Genomic DNA, 21,759 nt, shown 5'->3' on the forward strand with positions numbered 1-21,759 from the left:
CTTTCTCCCTTGTGTATGTTGAGGTCTCTTGCTATAGAGGCTGCTGCTACACTAACTATCTTCACCTGGATTTGTTGTTGTGTATGGGACAGGATAACTAGGCTATCTGTGAAGTCCAAATTGTTTGGTTGCATCCTAGCTGTTCACTATATTCCGTGCCTTACCCTGAGAAACGGACATCTTCCTAATACAGTCGACCACGAGAAGAAATAAAAATGGAGAGAGTAAGCAGTCTTGTCTGATAGCGGTTTTCATTTGGAATGCATGATCTTGCACTGTAGTCAGTCGTACAAATTCCGAATGACGTCGAAGATCTTCCCTGGTACACCATGGTATTGACGAAGGTTCCATAATGTTCTCCCTTCCACATGATCATACGTTTTCTCATAACCAAGACAGTTTTTGTATAGTGATGAGTTCCGTTCAACCGACTGTTAAACAATGTTCCGTAGTGTCGCGATTTAGTCCATGTATGACCGATGCTTACGGATCGCTTGATCCTATTGATATCGATGTTTGACGTCTAATGGACTTGTTGTTCCGTACGCCATCATTCTGTTGAAAAAATTTACTGTTACTGACAATAGTGTGATACTTCTGTAGTTCTCATATATGCTTGGATCTGCTTTGTTTGGTGTCACGGTCAGGCATCAATCTTTCCAGTCCGTCGGCACTTATTCTTCCTCCCAAATCTTCATAAATAGTGTTAAGTATGTTTGTAACTACTTCTATATCTGACTTTAGTGATTCAGCTGTTATATTGCCAAGTTTTGCTGCTTTCTCACTCTTCATTTGTCTGATGGCCATCCTGATTTCTTCAATCGTTGTTGGGGTGACATCTATAGGAAGGTCTGTAGGCGCTGTTTCGACTTCCGGTGGATTCAATGTAACTGGTATGCCAATCAGTTCCTCATAGTGCTCTACACACATATTCCTCTGTTTTTGAATCTCAGTGACTGATTCCCTTTCTTTGTGCTTGACTAATCTATTTGGTTTACTATATTTCTCCGCACATTTTTTTTCGTGTCATATAGTTCCTTTATTACCCCTCTCTCGTAGTTTTTTCTGCTGTCGCTGCTAGCTATTCCACTTATTTCTGCTTGTCAGCTTTAATGCTTTTTCACACTTACTTGTTTGTTTCTATGTATTCAGCTTGTGCTTTGACTTCCTCTGCTGTTCTTCGATTGTCGTTAATTGCTGTCATCTTGTTCCTCCTTTCTTCAACCCTCCTCAGGGTTTAGATAGAGATCCATTCCTTGTCGCCGAGCACCTCCAAACACGTTGAAGTTAGTGCTTCCTTGATCGCTTTTCAGTTAGCCTCCATCGTAGTTTCTTCTTTCAGTAGGTCCTGTAAGGCCAGGAACCCGTTGTTGAGAGTTATCTTGAATTCGTTGAGTTTGTCAGTATCTCAAAGGAAAGATGTTTTGAACCCTTGTAATCCTGCCTCGTCAGCTGTCCATTGCTTCTTTACCTTAAGTTTTGTTTTCGCAACCACCAGGTGGTGATCCGAAGCCATATCAGCTCCACTTCTGGTTCTCACGTCTTACATTGTCCGTCTGAAGTTTTTAGTGATGCAAATATGATCAATCTGACTCACTGTGGTATAATTTCTTTAGACCCATATAGCTTTGTGTATGCGTTTGTGTGGAAATATTTTGCCACTTATATCCAATCTGTTCAATGCAAATATGTTTGCAAATCCCTCCCCATTTTCGTTTCTCTCTCCCAGTCCATGTCATCTCATGGTGTTGTCCATCCTGACTTTGACGTTTAAGTCTCCGATCAGGATTGTTAGGTCGTTTCCTGTGCACTCTGCTACGACCAAACGCAAACTCTCATTAAACTGAGTCTTATCATTTTCATTGCTATTATTGGTTGGTGAGTAGAATTGGATAACATTCATTGTGCTTTCCTGTCTCTTTGTTTTGAAGGATGCTTTGATGATCCTAGGTTCATGGGATTCCCATCCTTTAAATGTATTACGTGCTTCTTTGGACTGCATCAGAGCAACTCCGTGAGTATGTGAAGCATTTTCCTCTTCGTGACCGGAGTACAGCAGCATTTATCCCGTATCTAGCCTTTGACGTCCAGCTCGAGTCCAATGGGTTTCTTTGATTCTGAGTATTGTCATGTCGTATCTCCTCATTTCCATAGTTATTTGACTAGCCATCTCAGTCTCCTATATTGTCTGGACATTCCATGTACCTATGTTAATTTTTACTTTGATTGTTATAAGCTGCATCGGTCTCATGACTTCCCACGAATAAAGGCTTTCACCATGAGGCACCATAATTATTCGGAATAAAGATCCTTAAACTCACAGGAAGGAGTTTAAGTGGATTAAATTGTTTATTGTGGTCAGCGTATCTTTAGTATTGTTGTTTTCTACTTGATGGGGTTGCTGACCACATCCCCAACTCACCTCCTTTACCGTGTTTTGAGAGTGGCAGAAACCACGAAAGGACTACAGGAGGAGCTATTATGTTAAAACGTATCCACGTTATAAAGGCTCAGTAGTATACAAAATTGTTCGGGACGTGGTCAATTACAATAAGTCATCCTCCAGGTGTTAGCTGGATGACTTCTTATCACTGATCATGAAATCGAAACTGATAAAAAGACAGAATCAAGTCTGTCCACATTTATCACTTCTGTCTTTGAATCTGTTACATCCGCTTCGAGGCGCTTTTTCCGAGCACATTTTTAATGCGATTTTTGTAATAATCAAGCTTGTTACCGGAAATGAGTATCCTACTGTGACATCATTAGCATGCAAATGCGTATCTTTACTAAAAAGCTAGAAATATCATTGATATGAGCTATAAAGATTACCAACACTTAGTACATTTTTGTAGTCGGTGAGAATATATATGATGGATTCATTTTATCCATTTGGTCGAGAATTCTTCAACCATGTAATCAGGCAACCGCTGATCCTATATGTCTCGTGAGATGTTGCCCATATCAGTACAGTGTTAAAACGTAGTGCATAAAATTATATTGAACATAGGTTATACAAAAGAAATTAAACTGTTAAATGGCGAAAGATGTAAACTTTAGGAATCTGTGTTGGTTACTAACAAGCTTTGAAATGAGCAAATAGCATCATTAATTCTGTAAATAAATGATATTGCAACAATAAGCAAATAATTGCTAGCCGGTGTAATCTCTAGATTGGAAACATAATGGCATATATTTGACTTTCCAGTGATTAGGGCTACCCAATTCGAGTAGTGGTGTACAATTTTTATCCAAGTTATAAATTTTCAACCATAGCAATTGATACATGGCCTTCTAAAATTCTGGCAAAGCTTTGTCACTGAAAGCTGTGCGAATGAGAGAGTAATGACCTACTTTTATCGAGAGAACGCGATTGGTGTAATGGAAACAATTATTATTATAACCAATTGTACCAAGGGTTGTTTTACCGTACTTTTTTGTTTAACTGTACGGAAACACATACATTCTTCCGTTGATTGTGACCTTGCACAGGTTCAGTTACGCTCAGTAACCACACTTGTACTCCTTTGGCACGATCTCGGTATCCTTTCCATACCACGAGATCGCCAACAAATACATCTCGACTACAGCCATCAACTGTCTCCTGATGTTTGGCTTACGGGGAATCTTATCGGTTAACTGGCACGTAGTCTTCCTGTAGTGGTGATCATAGTCAACCTCAACTCGACACCACACTACATCTTGTTCATACGTTTAAACTAACTCGGTTGATTGATTGCAGATGTTTATAATAACAACGACTTTGTTCACTGATATTAAACCCTTCTCTCGAAGCACTGAGTTGACCTCAGAGAAATGTAGGTCTCAACTAATTTTATTTATACTCTACCGAATGATCTGGTCAAAAAGAACAGGAAATCCGAATACATGTAGTTTTAAAGAGTAATGTATTCTATACATACGACTCAGCAGCCAGATGATGAAAATAAATAAACATACATAGCTTGGAGAATATTTAAATTTGAAGAGTGGTCTTTTGATCGAAATCCGTGACTTCAGATTAACTCAGGTTTCATATTGAGCAAGCGATGACTATAAATATTAATCACTGCCACCATCAATTGCTTCCCAGACAGTTTTTAAGTCAGTTCAGTAGAAGATACCTGTCGATCAGTATTGTCGAATTCGACAGATTATAATGTACCTTCATGTTCAGTAATCTCTAGTGGATTTCTAGTATATTAACAGGGTCTCAAACTGCATATCTTCAGATCCTATTTTACGTGCTTTTGTGGCGGATTGATATAAGGATGGTGATATCAACGAGAACAGAACAGAGAGCCTGAAAACGTTAGGGATTCAGCAGTATTTAACAATACTTAACTGTCGGCCTGGGCTCTTTTAATTACATTTGCCTAAAGTAATTGAAAGACGAGTTTTAGAGAACTGAGTGGGATAATGTAGTTAGATTATCCGCAAATTTTTAAATCATATTTTTTCAGCCAGCTAGGAGGTATTGAGATTCCACTGCAAGCTGAAGTGGGCTTGTAGAATTATGGTCTACTATGATATTAGTGCTGTTCTAATAATAGACCTAATTCTAAATTTGTAGATTCGTCATGATATAACTGCCTAATCTATAAGATCTTACGTGGAAGTCACACCATCGACTACGCCAACTCACTGTATCGTACCAATTACCAATACATGATGTAGAACAAGGTTAGGCTAGAGAAAGAACAATATATTTAATATGAATAGAAGAAATAAGATAACATTCAGCAGGGACCACGCCTGCATGGCCGAGCCATGCCGTTCGATCAACTCTAATTCACTCAACTCATTGTTCGCGCCTTCTCCATCGTTAGGTATTTCTCCGTGTTAAATATTGAATATCTATTTTCCGAGTTGTCTCATGTTCAGCTTTTCGGATTGTGTGGTTATGGTCCAATGCCACTACACTACTCTCCCACCAGAATCAACGTGGTGTTGGTTCGATACCAAATCGGATGGGATCGTCGCGCGCCGGAGTTTACCAAGACTAGTAAGAATCCCCCGGGTAATGATAAGCTGAAAGATAAACCAGAAAGAAGGCGGCAGCATCTGGTCGAGAAATACATGTAATAATTTTAAAATATCTGCCTTCATGCTTAACATACTTGAAATGAAAATTTGGGTGATAATTTGAGCTATAAAAAATGGGATTACAATAATAATAATAAAACGATGCGTGTTAATAGCCGTTGGTTAATAACTTAACTCATAGGTAGTATGTATTTTGTGTTTAGAAATATTAAAAGTAATGAATATTGTAGAAATGTTAATATTGTAAGATTCATTTTGAATGTGTTGTGTGTTGGTGAAAATCCCTCCATGTATATACTTGTACTTTATTCCTATTGATCACATTAGTTGTACATTGTTGTATTTTGATTACATTTGAATTGTTAATATTTGTATTTTTGTTATAGTTTTTGTTTTTATTACGCATTCACTAAGTTTGTGTTTCTTCCTGAACTGCATCTGCGTTGTTTTACTTGACACTTGTTCTTGGCGGTAGCCATATTGATTTGTTCCTCCTGTTGTGTGTGATCTATCCAGTCAGGATAGAATAACGTTCATTTGTTGTGATTGGTAATTTTTCCTCATCTTCTATCAACTTCTTTATTTATTGTAATTTAGATTTAATTGATTGAACAATCATTGGTTGAATAGCCGGGTGATAATATTTGTTTAGGTAATGATTTACATTAAATTTATTATGAATTATAGAACCGCTAGTTACCCGATTACTTGTTCTGATTTCGACGGGAAAGGGCGCGTGTCTAAAGTCCCCGGTAGGCTATTCTTCAACATCCAAACCGTAGTTTGGATCCTACAAATATTGGTATTAGTTTTGGTTTAAATTATGAAATCAAATAACGATTATGCCGGTAAGTTGTCCATATGAGTTGAATTCCAATTGCATCTGTATTAGTAGGCTAACTGAAGGAACAAAAGTATTACCGTGGAGAAGAATTCCAACTAGTGTTCCAGTTAGTTTGATACGGTTTATTTAGTTACAGGGAGATTTTCTCAACCTCATTTTTACTTGACCGTGATAGGATTTAGTAATACTACTAATACACATGAACGGTTATCAAAATAAAATTTAAATACATGAGTGATAATTATATGGATTTTGGACAGATAGCTAGGAAAAAATCGTTAAACATGAGTGTGTTCGTAAGAGACATGCTCTAGACTCAATGTTCTGATCTGCGGCAGACTATTTATTTATATTTATACTTGCCGGCTGATTGGGCACACAAGTTAGTTGCAAGTATGCAGTATATTATAAGGCGGAATACGATTTAATTGAGATATAGTGGTTATAAGTTATTGAAATCAGTTAAGCTTATGTGTCATATTACTAAGTAATGTGGTGCTGCAAGATGTATTTGGCTAAATAAGTTTTTACAAGATGATTAATAGTAAGTGATGTTCATGTGATTATCAGGGAGAAAAACAGTTGTAACCAACGGGAGTACACTCCCAACTCATGTATATGATAACGACTTGAACCATAGTCAGTGTTGGGGTAAATTCGACATTGATGTGTAGTGACTCACATTTATCACGAGAACACGACTGGTTTAATAGAAACAATTATTATTATAACCAACTGTACCAGTGTTTGTTTTAACGTGCTTTTGTTTAACTGTGCTAATGACAGCTATTTTGTGCTTCCATTCTTATACTTACACTTTGACTGTAACTTCGCACGGATTCGGTTACCTTCTGTAACCAAGGTTGTATCCTGGCACGATCTCGGTATCCTTTCGATGCCACGAGATCGCCAGCTAATAAACCTCGACTTGGTCCGTTAATTGCCTTCTGATATTTGACTTCTCGGAGATTTTATGGGTTTCTTTGGTTACGTTCAACCCTCGCCCTCTGATTTATTTGGCACGTGTTTCTTGGTAGCGGTGTTCATAGTTAACCTCGACTCGACACCACGCTACAATTGGTGATCCCAAAGTTTGGAACACGCCTCAAACTCTGGTCAAATCTTCCAAAGAAGCCAATTCGGTGAGTCTATGATTTATCTATCCACGTCTGTCGTATATTTTCATATTTTTTAATATACAATATACGCGACATGACGGATAACGATAAGAATAGTATTAATATAATAAACTCCCATTCATGTGTACCGAACTCTTGTTACTTTTTATTCGCGTGACGATGAATTCCACGCTTTATTCGAGAAAATTTCCCCTATTAACTATTCTCCTCGCTGACCCGGCTGCTTGGTACGGAATGCATTCGCATACGCATTAACGTCTACCTCCCAGCATCAAATGGTTAAGTTGAACGGTTTCATTGCCAACTTAAAAGTGCTCTACGAGCACACGAGAACGACAACTGGTACGAAACCTTATCGCTCGTCCTCTTAGGTATTCGAACGAGCTTAAAGGCAGATATCCAATGTTCCGCCACTGAACTTGTATACGGCACGACATTGCGTCTGTCCGGAGAATTCTTCACACCACGGAGCAGACCTAATTTCGGTAAATCAGACTACGTCCATCGACTGTCTGCATTTATGCGAACGCTGTCTCCGGTGTCAACTCGAATACAACATCGACAGGACGCTCTCCCTCGAGAGTTATCTACCTGTTCACATGTTTTTGTACGAGTAGATTCGGTACGCAAACCTTGGCAACAACCTTACGAAGGCCCTTTTCACGTGATCGCTCGTCACGAAAAGACCTTCAAGGTTGATCGATATGGACGCGTCGAGATCGTCAGCATTGATCGTCTCAAACCAGCACACGTCGATGACAGTGCCCTATCTGACACCCTGAGATTCAATGCTAGACCTACCAAACCTAGCGGGATCCTTAAATCTTCTTCAGGTCCCACGCTAGATGCATCTGAGACCTCATTCTCACGTCCCGGTCAACAGCACGCGTCATCTGCACCGTCTACGGACGAGACGACAGTCTCACGTCCAGATCAGCAGACCACGCCGCCTCTGACCTCGGATGAGATTGCAGGCTCACGAAATACGAACGAGACTGCCGTCTCACGTTCCGGTCGCCGAGTACGGTTACCCGTACGCTTCCGCGACTAGCCGCACAGTCAACAACCGATACGGTGTAGGGTTATTCCTATACTACACGCATGCTACACTCTTCTTTTTTATTTTCTTTTTGTTTCCTGAGCCCACGCCTTCGACCATCTCCGTTTGGTTCCGTCGACTTCAGTCAACTTTGGCGAAAGCTGGATTGGCCACCCACGCTCTTGTCAACGTACTCAGTCGATATATTGGTTTCGAATGCTTGGCATACGCTTGGTCTCGAACTTGGTCGTTACGGTCGCTTCTGGTCTTTTGGCTCAACGTGGTTTCGTCCTTCGTCTGCAGCGTTTATGGTCCGGACCCGTACGAACGCCCTCTTCAGATTCTGGATACAAACCACTCTCGTGTAGCATGCCAACTCAAGCAACAAATACAGCACATCGCTCCTGGTACCGTTCTCCGAAAACGACCTTCGTTGGTAACTCGGCGATCAACGATCGCTTTCCTGTTCGCCAATTCTTCCGTCCTACAATCGCTCGTCAGCCGGTCAGTCCCACGATTTAAACCGCTATTTATCGAAAGTGTAAACCCTTTCTAGCGGGGGCTCCTGTAGTGACTCACATTTATCACGAGAACACGACTGGTTTAATAGAAACAATTATTATTATAACCAACTGTACCAGTGTTTGTTTTAACGTGCTTTTGTTTAACTGTGCTAATGACAGCTATTTTGTGCTTCCATTCTTATACTTACACTTTGACTGTAACTTCGCACGGATTCGGTTACCTTCTGTAACCAAGGTTGTATCCTGGCACGATCTCGGTATCCTTTCGATGCCACGAGATCGCCAGCTAATAAACCTCGACTTGGTCCGTTAATTGCCTTCTGATATTTGACTTCTCGGAGATTTTATGGGTTTCTTTGGTTACGTTCAACCCTCGCCCTCTGATTTATTTGGCACGTGTTTCTTGGTAGCGGTGTTCATAGTTAACCTCGACTCGACACCACGCTACAATTGGTGATCCCAAAGTTTGGAACACGCCTCAAACTCTGGTCAAATCTTCCAAAGAAGCCAATTCGGTGAGTCTATGATTTATCTATCCACGTCTGTCGTATATTTTCATATTTTTTAATATACAATATACGCGACATGACGGATAACGATAAGAATAGTATTAATATAATAAACTCCCATTCATGTGTACCGAACTCTTGTTACTTTTTATTCGCGTGACGATGAATTCCACGCTTTATTCGAGAAAATTTCCCCTATTAACTATTCTCCTCGCTGACCCGGCTGCTTGGTACGGAATGCATTCGCATACGCATTAACGTCTACCTCCCAGCATCAAATGGTTAAGTTGAACGGTTTCATTGCCAACTTAAAAGTGCTCTACGAGCACACGAGAACGACAACTGGTACGAAACCTTATCGCTCGTCCTCTTAGGTATTCGAACGAGCTTAAAGGCAGATATCCAATGTTCCGCCACTGAACTTGTATACGGCACGACATTGCGTCTGTCCGGAGAATTCTTCACACCACGGAGCAGACCTAATTTCGGTAAATCAGACTACGTCCATCGACTGTCTGCATTTATGCGAACGCTGTCTCCGGTGTCAACTCGAATACAACATCGACAGGACGCTCTCCCTCGAGAGTTATCTACCTGTTCACATGTTTTTGTACGAGTAGATTCGGTACGCAAACCTTGGCAACAACCTTACGAAGGCCCTTTTCACGTGATCGCTCGTCACGAAAAGACCTTCAAGGTTGATCGATATGGACGCGTCGAGATCGTCAGCATTGATCGTCTCAAACCAGCACACGTCGATGACAGTGCCCTATCTGACACCCTGAGATTCAATGCTAGACCTACCAAACCTAGCGGGATCCTTAAATCTTCTTCAGGTCCCACGCTAGATGCATCTGAGACCTCATTCTCACGTCCCGGTCAACAGCACGCGTCATCTGCACCGTCTACGGACGAGACGACAGTCTCACGTCCAGATCAGCAGACCACGCCGCCTCTGACCTCGGATGAGATTGCAGGCTCACGAAATACGAACGAGACTGCCGTCTCACGTTCCGGTCGCCGAGTACGGTTACCCGTACGCTTCCGCGACTAGCCGCACAGTCAACAACCGATACGGTGTAGGGTTATTCCTATACTACACGCATGCTACACTCTTCTTTTTTATTTTCTTTTTGTTTCCTGAGCCCACGCCTTCGACCATCTCCGTTTGGTTCCGTCGACTTCAGTCAACTTTGGCGAAAGCTGGATTGGCCACCCACGCTCTTGTCAACGTACTCAGTCGATATATTGGTTTCGAATGCTTGGCATACGCTTGGTCTCGAACTTGGTCGTTACGGTCGCTTCTGGTCTTTTGGCTCAACGTGGTTTCGTCCTTCGTCTGCAGCGTTTATGGTCCGGACCCGTACGAACGCCCTCTTCAGATTCTGGATACAAACCACTCTCGTGTAGCATGCCAACTCAAGCAACAAATACAGCACATCGCTCCTGGTACCGTTCTCCGAAAACGACCTTCGTTGGTAACTCGGCGATCAACGATCGCTTTCCTGTTCGCCAATTCTTCCGTCCTACAATCGCTCGTCAGCCGGTCAGTCCCACGATTTAAACCGCTATTTATCGAAAGTGTAAACCCTTTCTAGCGGGGGCTCCTGTAGTGACTCACATTTATCACGAGAACACGACTGGTTTAATAGAAACAATTATTATTATAACCAACTGTACCAGTGTTTGTTTTAACGTGCTTTTGTTTAACTGTGCTAATGACAGCTATTTTGTGCTTCCATTCTTATACTTACACTTTGACTGTAACTTCGCACGGATTCGGTTACCTTCTGTAACCAAGGTTGTATCCTGGCACGATCTCGGTATCCTTTCGATGCCACGAGATCGCCAGCTAATAAACCTCGACTTGGTCCGTTAATTGCCTTCTGATATTTGACTTCTCGGAGATTTTATGGGTTTCTTTGGTTACGTTCAACCCTCGCCCTCTGATTTATTTGGCACGTGTTTCTTGGTAGCGGTGTTCATAGTTAACCTCGACTCGACACCACGCTACAATTGGTGATCCCAAAGTTTGGAACACGCCTCAAACTCTGGTCAAATCTTCCAAAGAAGCCAATTCGGTGAGTCTATGATTTATCTATCCACGTCTGTCGTATATTTTCATATTTTTTAATATACAATATACGCGACATGACGGATAACGATAAGAATAGTATTAATATAATAAACTCCCATTCATGTGTACCGAACTCTTGTTACTTTTTATTCGCGTGACGATGAATTCCACGCTTTATTCGAGAAAATTTCCCTATTAACTATTCTCCTCGCTGACCCGGCTGCTTGGTACGGAATGCATTCGCATACGCATTAACGTCTACCTCCCAGCATCAAATGGTTAAGTTGAACGGTTTCATTGCCAACTTAAAAGTGCTCCACGAGCACACGAGAACGACAACTGGTACGAAACCTTATCGCTCGTCCTCTTAGGTATTCGAACGAGCTTAAAGGCAGATATCCAATGTTCCGCCACTGAACTTGTATACGGCACGACATTGCGTCTGTCCGGAGAATTCTTCACACCACGGAGCAGACCTAATTTCGGTAAATCAGACTACGTCCATCGACTGTCTGCATTTATGCGAACACTGTCTCCGGTGTCAACTCGAATACAACATCGACAGGACGCTCTCCCTCGAGAGTTATCTACCTGTTCACATGTTTTTGTACGAGTAGATTCGGTACGCAAACCTTGGCAACAACCTTACGAAGGCCCTTTTCACGTGATCGCTCGTCACGAAAAGACCTTCAAGGTTGATCGATATGGACGCGTCGAGATCGTCAGCATTGATCGTCTCAAACCAGCACACGTCGATGACAGTGCCCTATCTGACACCCTGAGATTCAATGCTAGACCTACCAAACCTAGCGGGATCCTTAAATCTTCTTCAGGTCCCACGCTAGATGCATCTGAGACCTCATTCTCACGTCCCGGTCAACAGCACGCGTCATCTGCACCGTCTACGGACGAGACGACAGTCTCACGTCCAGATCAGCAGACCACGCCGCCTCTGACCTCGGATGAGATTGCAGGCTCACGAAATACGAACGAGACTGCCGTCTCACGTTCCGGTCGCCGAGTACGGTTACCCGTACGCTTCCGCGACTAGCCGCACAGTCAACAACCGATACGGTGTAGGGTTATTCCTATACTACACGCATGCTACACTCTTCTTTTTTATTTTCTTTTTGTTTCCTGAGCCCACGCCTTCGACCATCTCCGTTTGGTTCCGTCGACTTCAGTCAACTTTGGCGAAAGCTGGATTGGCCACCCACGCTCTTGTCAACGTACTCAGTCGATATATTGGTTTCGAATGCTTGGCATACGCTTGGTCTCGAACTTGGTCGTTACGGTCGCTTCTGGTCTTTTGGCTCAACGTGGTTTCGTCCTTCGTCTGCAGCGTTTATGGTCCGGACCCGTACGAACGCCCTCTTCAGATTCTGGATACAAACCACTCTCGTGTAGCATGCCAACTCAAGCAACAAATACAGCACATCGCTCCTGGTACCGTTCTCCGAAAACGACCTTCGTTGGTAACTCGGCGATCAACGATCGCTTTCCTGTTCGCCAATTCTTCCGTCCTACAATCGCTCGTCAGCCGGTCAGTCCCACGATTTAAACCGCTATTTATCGAAAGTGTAAACCCTTTCTAGCGGGGGCTCCTGTAGTGACTCACATTTATCACGAGAACACGACTGGTTTAATAGAAACAATTATTATTATAACCAACTGTACCAGTGTTTGTTTTAACGTGCTTTTGTTTAACTGTGCTAATGACAGCTATTTTGTGCTTCCATTCTTATACTTACACTTTGACTGTAACTTCGCACGGATTCGGTTACCTTCTGTAACCAAGGTTGTATCCTGGCACGATCTCGGTATCCTTTCGATGCCACGAGATCGCCAGCTAATAAACCTCGACTTGGTCCGTTAATTGCCTTCTGATATTTGACTTCTCGGAGATTTTATGGGTTTCTTTGGTTACGTTCAACCCTCGCCCTCTGATTTATTTGGCACGTGTTTCTTGGTAGCGGTGTTCATAGTTAACCTCGACTCGACACCACGCTACAATTGGTGATCCCAAAGTTTGGAACACGCCTCAAACTCTGGTCAAATCTTCCAAAGAAGCCAATTCGGTGAGTCTATGATTTATCTATCCACGTCTGTCGTATATTTTCATATTTTTTAATATACAATATACGCGACATGACGGATAACGATAAGAATAGTATTAATATAATAAACTCCCATTCATGTGTACCGAACTCTTGTTACTTTTTATTCGCGTGACGATGAATTCCACGCTTTATTCGAGAAAATTTCCCTATTAACTATTCTCCTCGCTGACCCGGCTGCTTGGTACGGAATGCATTCGCATACGCATTAACGTCTACCTCCCAGCATCAAATGGTTAAGTTGAACGGTTTCATTGCCAACTTAAAAGTGCTCTACGAGCACACGAGAACGACAACTGGTACGAAACCTTATCGCTCGTCCTCTTAGGTATTCGAACGAGCTTAAAGGCAGATATCCAATGTTCCGCCACTGAACTTGTATACGGCACGACATTGCGTCTGTCCGGAGAATTCTTCACACCACGGAGCAGACCTAATTTCGGTAAATCAGACTACGTCCATCGACTGTCTGCATTTATGCGAACGCTGTCTCCGGTGTCAACTCGAATACAACATCGACAGGACGCTCTCCCTCGAGAGTTATCTACCTGTTCACATGTTTTTGTACGAGTAGATTCGGTACGCAAACCTTGGCAACAACCTTACGAAGGCCCTTTTCACGTGATCGCTCGTCACGAAAAGACCTTCAAGGTTGATCGATATGGACGCGTCGAGATCGTCAGCATTGATCGTCTCAAACCAGCACACGTCGATGACAGTGCCCTATCTGACACCCTGAGATTCAATGCTAGACCTACCAAACCTAGCGGGATCCTTAAATCTTCTTCAGGTCCCACGCTAGATGCATCTGAGACCTCATTCTCACGTCCCGGTCAACAGCACGCGTCATCTGCACCGTCTACGGACGAGACGACAGTCTCACGTCCAGATCAGCAGACCACGCCGCCTCTGACCTCGGATGAGATTGCAGGCTCACGAAATACGAACGAGACTGCCGTCTCACGTTCCGGTCGCCGAGTACGGTTACCCGTACGCTTCCGCGACTAGCCGCACAGTCAACAACCGATACGGTGTAGGGTTATTCCTATACTACACGCATGCTACACTCTTCTTTTTTTATTTTCTTTTTGTTTCCTGAGCCCACGCCTTCGACCATCTCCGTTTGGTTCCGTCGACTTCAGTCAACTTTGGCGAAAGCTGGATTGGCCACCCACGCTCTTGTCAACGTACTCAGTCGATATATTGGTTTCGAATGCTTGGCATACGCTTGGTCTCGAACTTGGTCGTTACGGTCGCTTCTGGTCTTTTGGCTCAACGTGGTTTCGTCCTTCGTCTGCAGCGTTTATGGTCCGGACCCGTACGAACGCCCTCTTCAGATTCTGGATACAAACCACTCTCGTGTAGCATGCCAACTCAAGCAACAAATACAGCACATCGCTCCTGGTACCGTTCTCCGAAAACGACCTTCGTTGGTAACTCGGCGATCAACGATCGCTTTCCTGTTCGCCAATTCTTCCGTCCTACAATCGCTCGTCAGCCGGTCAGTCCCACGATTTAAACCGCTATTTATCGAAAGTGTAAACCCTTTCTAGCGGGGGCTCCTGTAGTGACTCACATTTATCACGAGAACACGACTGGTTTAATAGAAACAATTATTATTATAACCAACTGTACCAGTGTTTGTTTTAACGTGCTTTTGTTTAACTGTGCTAATGACAGCTATTTTGTGCTTCCATTCTTATACTTACACTTTGACTGTAACTTCGCACGGATTCGGTTACCTTCTGTAACCAAGGTTGTATCCTGGCACGATCTCGGTATCCTTTCGATGCCACGAGATCGCCAGCTAATAAACCTCGACTTGGTCCGTTAATTGCCTTCTGATATTTGACTTCTCGGAGATTTTATGGGTTTCTTTGGTTACGTTCAACCCTCGCCCTCTGATTTATTTGGCACGTGTTTCTTGGTAGCGGTGTTCATAGTTAACCTCGACTCGACACCACGCTACAATTGGTGATCCCAAAGTTTGGAACACGCCTCAAACTCTGGTCAAATCTTCCAAAGAAGCCAATTCGGTGAGTCTATGATTTATCTATCCACGTCTGTCGTATATTTTCATATTTTTTAATATACAATATACGCGACATGACGGATAACGATAAGAATAGTATTAATATAATAAACTCCCATTCATGTGTACCGAACTCTTGTTACTTTTTATTCGCGTGACGATGAATTCCACGCTTTATTCGAGAAAATTTCCCTATTAACTATTCTCCTCGCTGACCCGGCTGCTTGGTACGGAATGCATTCGCATACGCATTAACGTCTACCTCCCAGCATCAAATGGTTAAGTTGAACGGTTTCATTGCCAACTTAAAAGTGCTCTACGAGCACACGAGAACGACAACTGGTACGAAACCTTATCGCTCGTCCTCTTAGGTATTCGAACGAGCTTAAAGGCAGATATCCAATGTTCCGCCACTGAACTTGTATACGGCACGACATTGCGTCTGTCCGGAGAATTCTTCACACCACGGAGCAGACCTAATTTCGGTAAATCAGACTACGTCCATCGACTGTCTGCATTTATGCGAACGCTGTCTCCGGTGTCAACTCGAATACAACATCGACAGGACGCTCTCCCTCGAGAGTTATCTACCTGTTCACATGTTTTTGTACGAGTAGATTCGGTACGCAAACCTTGGCAACAACCTTACGAAGGCCCTTTTCACGTGATCGCTCGTCACGAAAAGACCTTCAAGGTTGATCGATATGGACGCGTCGAGATCGTCAGCATTGATCGTCTCAAACCAGCACACGTCGATGACAGTGCCCTATCTGACACCCTGAGATTCAATGCTAGACCTACCAAACCTAGCGGGATCCTTAAATCTTCTTCAGGTCCCACGCTAGATGCATCTGAGACCTCATTCTCACGTCCCGGTCAACAGCACGCGTCATCTGCACCGTCTACGGACGAGACGACAGTCTCACGTCCAGATCAGCAGACCACGCCGCCTCTGACCTCGGATGAGATTGCAGGCTCACGAAATACGAACGAGACTGCCGTCTCACGTTCCGGTCGCCGAGTACGGTTACCCGTACGCTTCCGCGACTAGCCGCACAGTCAACAACCGATACGGTGTAGGGTTATTCCTATACTACACGCATGCTACACTCTTCTTTTTTATTTTCTTTTTGTTTCCTGAGCCCACGCCTTCGACCATCTCCGTTTGGTTCCGTCGACTTCAGTCAACTTTGGCGAAAGCTGGATTGGCCACCCACGCTCTTGTCAACGTACTCAGTCGATATATTGGTTTCGAATGCTTGGCATACGCTTGGTCTCGAACTTGGTCGTTACGGTCGCTTCTGGTCTTTTGGCTCAACGTGGTTTCGTCCTTCGTCTGCAGCGTTTATGGTCCGGACCCGTACGAACGCCCTCTTCAGATTCTGGATACAAACCACTCTCGTGTAGCATGCCAACTCAAGCAACAAATACAGCACATCGCTCCTGGTACCGTTCTCCGAAAACGACCTTCGTTGGTAACTCGGCGATCAACGATCGCTTTCCTGTTCGCCAATTCTTCCGTCCTACAATCGCTCGTCAGCCGGTCAGTCCCACGATTTAAACCGCTATTTATCGAAAGTGTAAACCCTTTCTAGCGGGGGCTCCTGTAGTGACTCACATTTATCACGAGAACACGACTGGTTTAATAGAAACAATTATTATTATAACCAACTGTACCAGTGTTTGTTTTAACGTGCTTTTGTTTAACTGTGCTAATGACAGCTATTTTGTGCTTCCATTCTTATACTTACACTTTGACTGTAACTTCGCACGGATTCGGTTACCTTCTGTAACCAAGGTTGTATCCTGGCACGATCTCGGTATCCTTTCGATGCCACGAGATCGCCAGCTAATAAACCTCGACTTGGTCCGTTAATTGCCTTCTGATATTTGACTTCTCGGAGATTTTATGGGTTTCTTTGGTTACGTTCAACCCTCGCCCTCTGATTTATTTGGCACGTGTTTCTTGGTAGCGGTGTTCATAGTTAACCTCGACTCGACACCACGCTACAATTGGTGATCCCAAAGTTTGGAACACGCCTCAAACTCTGGTCAAATCTTCCAAAGAAGCCAATTCGGTGAGTCTATGATTTATCTATCCACGTCTGTCGTATATTTTCATATTTTTTAATATACAATATACGCGACATGACGGATAACGATAAGAATAGTATTAATATAATAAACTCCCATTCATGTGTACCGAACTCTTGTTACTTTTTATTCGCGTGACGATGAATTCCACGCTTTATTCGAGAAAATTTCCCCTATTAACTATTCTCCTCGCTGACCCGGCTGCTTGGTACGGAATGCATTCGCATACGCATTAACGTCTACCTCCCAGCATCAAATGGTTAAGTTGAACGGTTTCATTGCCAACTTAAAAGTGCTCTACGAGCACACGAGAACGACAACTGGTACGAAACCTTATCGCTCGTCCTCTTAGGTATTCGAACGAGCTTAAAGGCAGATATCAATGTTCCGCCACTGAACTTGTATACGGCACGACATTGCGTCTGTCCGGAGAATTCTTCACACCACGGAGCAGACCTAATTTCGGTAAATCAGACTACGTCCATCGACTGTCTGCATTTATGCGAACGCTGTCTCCGGTGTCAACTCGAATACAACATCGACAGGACGCTCTCCCTCGAGAGTTATCTACCTGTTCACATGTTTTTGTACGAGTAGATTCGGTACGCAAACCTTGGCAACAACCTTACGAAGGCCCTTTTCACGTGATCGCTCGTCACGAAAAGACCTTCAAGGTTGATCGATATGGACGCGTCGAGATCGTCAGCATTGATCGTCTCAAACCAGCACACGTCGATGACAGTGCCCTATCTGACACCCTGAGATTCAATGCTAGACCTACCAAACCTAGCGGGATCCTTAAATCTTCTTCAGGTCCCACGCTAGATGCATCTGAGACCTCATTCTCACGTCCCGGTCAACAGCACGCGTCATCTGCACCGTCTACGGACGAGACGACAGTCTCACGTCCAGATCAGCAGACCACGCCGCCTCTGACCTCGGATGAGATTGCAGGCTCACGAAATACGAACGAGACTGCCGTCTCACGTTCCGGTCGCCGAGTACGGTTACCCGTACGCTTCCGCGACTAGCCGCACAGTCAACAACCGATACGGTGTAGGGTTATTCCTATACTACACGCATGCTACACTCTTCTTTTTTATTTTCTTTTTGTTTCCTGAGCCCACGCCTTCGACCATCTCCGTTTGGTTCCGTCGACTTCAGTCAACTTTGGCGAAAGCTGGATTGGCCACCCACGCTCTTGTCAACGTACTCAGTCGATATATTGGTTTCGAATGCTTGGCATACGCTTGGTCTCGAACTTGGTCGTTACGGTCGCTTCTGGTCTTTTGGCTCAACGTGGTTTCGTCCTTCGTCTGCAGCGTTTATGGTCCGGACCCGTACGAACGCCCTCTTCAGATTCTGGATACAAACCACTCTCGTGTAGCATGCCAACTCAAGCAACAAATACAGCACATCGCTCCTGGTACCGTTCTCCGAAAACGACCTTCGTTGGTAACTCGGCGATCAACGATCGCTTTCCTGTTCGCCAATTCTTCCGTCCTACAATCGCTCGTCAGCCGGTCAGTCCCACGATTTAAACCGCTATTTATCGAAAGTGTAAACCCTTTCTAGCGGGGGCTCCTGTAGTGACTCACATTTATCACGAGAACACGACTGGTTTAATAGAAACAATTATTATTATAACCAACTGTACCAGTGTTTGTTTTAACGTGCTTTTGTTTAACTGTGCTAATGACAGCTATTTTGTGCTTCCATTCTTATACTTACACTTTGACTGTAACTTCGCACGGATTCGGTTACCTTCTGTAACCAAGGTTGTATCCTGGCACGATCTCGGTATCCTTTCGATGCCACGAGATCGCCAGCTAATAAACCTCGACTTGGTCCGTTAATTGCCTTCTGATATTTGACTTCTCGGAGATTTTATGGGTTTCTTTGGTTACGTTCAACCCTCGCCCTCTGATTTATTTGGCACGTGTTTCTTGGTAGCGGTGTTCATAGTTAACCTCGACTCGACACCACGCTACAATTGGTGATCCCAAAGTTTGGAACACGCCTCAAACTCTGGTCAAATCTTCCAAAGAAGCCAATTCGGTGAGTCTATGATTTATCTATCCACGTCTGTCGTATATTTTCATATTTTTAATATACAATATACGCGACATGACGGATAACGATAAGAATAGTATTAATATAATAAACTCCCATTCATGTGTACCGAACTCTTGTTACTTTTTATTCGCGTGACGATGAATTCCACGCTTTATTCGAGAAAATTTCCCCTATTAACTATTCTCCTCGCTGACCCGGCTGCTTGGTACGGAATGCATTCGCATACGCATTAACGTCTACCTCCCAGCATCAAATGGTTAAGTTGAACGGTTTCATTGCCAACTTAAAAGTGCTCTACGAGCACACGAGAACGACAACTGGTACGAAACCTTATCGCTCGTCCTCTTAGGTATTCGAACGAGCTTAAAGGCAGATATCCAATGTTCCGCCACTGAACTTGTATACGGCACGACATTGCGTCTGTCCGGAGAATTCTTCACACCACGGAGCAGACCTAATTTCGGTAAATCAGACTACGTCCATCGACTGTCTGCATTTATGCGAACGCTGTCTCCGGTGTCAACTCGAATACAACATCGACAGGACGCTCTCCCTCGAGAGTTATCTACCTGTTCACATGTTTTTGTACGAGTAGATTCGGTACGCAAACCTTGGCAACAACCTTACGAAGGCCCTTTTCACGTGATCGCTCGTCACGAAAAGACCTTCAAGGTTGATCGATATGGACGCGTCGAGATCGTCAGCATTGATCGTCTCAAACCAGCACACGTCGATGACAGTGCCCTATCTGACACCCTGAGATTCAATGCTAGACCTACCAAACCTAGCGGGATCCTTAAATCTTCTTCAGGTCCCACGCTAGATGCATCTGAGACCTCATTCTCACGTCCCGGTCAACAGCACGCGTCATCTGCACCGTCTACGGACGAGACGACAGTCTCACGTCCAGATCAGCAGACCACGCCGCCTCTGACCTCGGATGAGATTGCAGGCTCACGAAATACGAACGAGACTGCCGTCTCACGTTCCGGTCGCCGAGTACGGTTACCCGTACGCTTCCGCGACTAGCCGCACAGTCAACAACCGATACGGTGTAGGGTTATTCCTATACTACACGCATGCTACACTCTTCTTTTTTATTTTCTTTTTGTTTCCTGAGCCCACGCCTTCGACCATCTCCGTTTGGTTCCGTCGACTTCAGTCAACTTTGGCGAAAGCTGGATTGGCCACCCACGCTCTTGTCAACGTACTCAGTCGATATATTGGTTTCGAATGCTTGGCATACGCTTGGTCTCGAACTTGGTCGTTACGGTCGCTTCTGGTCTTTTGGCTCAACGTGGTTTCGTCCTTCGTCTGCAGCGTTTATGGTCCGGACCCGTACGAACGCCCTCTTCAGATTCTGGATACAAACCACTCTCGTGTAGCATGCCAACTCAAGCAACAAATACAGCACATCGCTCCTGGTACCGTTCTCCGAAAACGACCTTCGTTGGTAACTCGGCGATCAACGATCGCTTTCCTGTTCGCCAATTCTTCCGTCCTACAATCGCTCGTCAGCCGGTCAGTCCCACGATTTAAACCGCTATTTATCGAAAGTGTAAACCCTTTCTAGCGGGGGCTCCTGTAGTGACTCACATTTATCACGAGAACACGACTGGTTTAATAGAAACAATTATTATTATAACCAACTGTACCAGTGTTTGTTTTAACGTGCTTTTGTTTAACTGTGCTAATGACAGCTATTTTGTGCTTCCATTCTTATACTTACACTTTGACTGTAACTTCGCACGGATTCGGTTACCTTCTGTAACCAAGGTTGTATCCTGGCACGATCTCGGTATCCTTTCGATGCCACGAGATCGCCAGCTAATAAACCTCGACTTGGTCCGTTAATTGCCTTCTGATATTTGACTTCTCGGAGATTTTATGGGTTTCTTTGGTTACGTTCAACCCTCGCCCTCTGATTTATTTGGCACGTGTTTCTTGGTAGCGGTGTTCATAGTTAACCTCGACTCGACACCACGCTACAATTGGTGATCCCAAAGTTTGGAACACGCCTCAAACTCTGGTCAAATCTTCCAAAGAAGCCAATTCGGTGAGTCTATGATTTATCTATCCACGTCTGTCGTATATTTTCATATTTTTTAATATACAATATACGCGACATGACGGATAACGATAAGAATAGTATTAATATAATAAACTCCCATTCATGTGTACCGAACTCTTGTTACTTTTTATTCGCGTGACGATGAATTCCACGCTTTATTCGAGAAAATTTCCCTATTAACTATTCTCCTC

The 21,759-nt window shown here is 43.8% G+C and overlaps 2 protein-coding genes across 2 annotated transcripts; both read left to right on the top strand.

The window, feature by feature from the left end:
• Positions 1–8,139: 8,139 nt before the first annotated feature.
• MS3_00006707 (uncharacterized protein) lies at positions 8,140–10,974 on the top strand. Its single transcript, XM_051214926.1, has one exon. It carries the CDS (start codon positions 8,285–8,287, stop codon positions 8,588–8,590), a length of 306 nt encoding a protein of 101 aa, XP_051068111.1. The 5' UTR covers positions 8,140–8,284; the 3' UTR covers positions 8,591–10,974.
• Positions 10,975–18,510: 7,536 nt separating this feature from the next.
• Positions 18,511–21,331, top strand: MS3_00006708 (uncharacterized protein). Its single transcript, XM_051214927.1, has one exon. The coding sequence runs from the start codon at positions 18,657–18,659 to the stop codon at positions 18,960–18,962; it is 306 nt and encodes a 101-aa protein (XP_051068112.1). The 5' UTR covers positions 18,511–18,656; the 3' UTR covers positions 18,963–21,331.
• Positions 21,332–21,759: the final 428 nt, after the last annotated feature.

This window comes from Schistosoma haematobium, chromosome 2 (genome assembly GCF_000699445.3).
Source record: "Schistosoma haematobium chromosome 2, whole genome shotgun sequence".
Taxonomy (NCBI): domain Eukaryota; kingdom Metazoa; phylum Platyhelminthes; class Trematoda; order Strigeidida; family Schistosomatidae; genus Schistosoma; species Schistosoma haematobium.

Bases quoted from the DNA above. Each gene is read 5' to 3' on its own strand.
- MS3_00006707 (XM_051214926.1), top strand. From the start codon at position 8,285: ATGCTTGGCATACGCTTGGTCTCGAACTTGGTCGTTACGGTCGCTTCT.
- MS3_00006708 (XM_051214927.1), top strand. From the start codon at position 18,657: ATGCTTGGCATACGCTTGGTCTCGAACTTGGTCGTTACGGTCGCTTCT.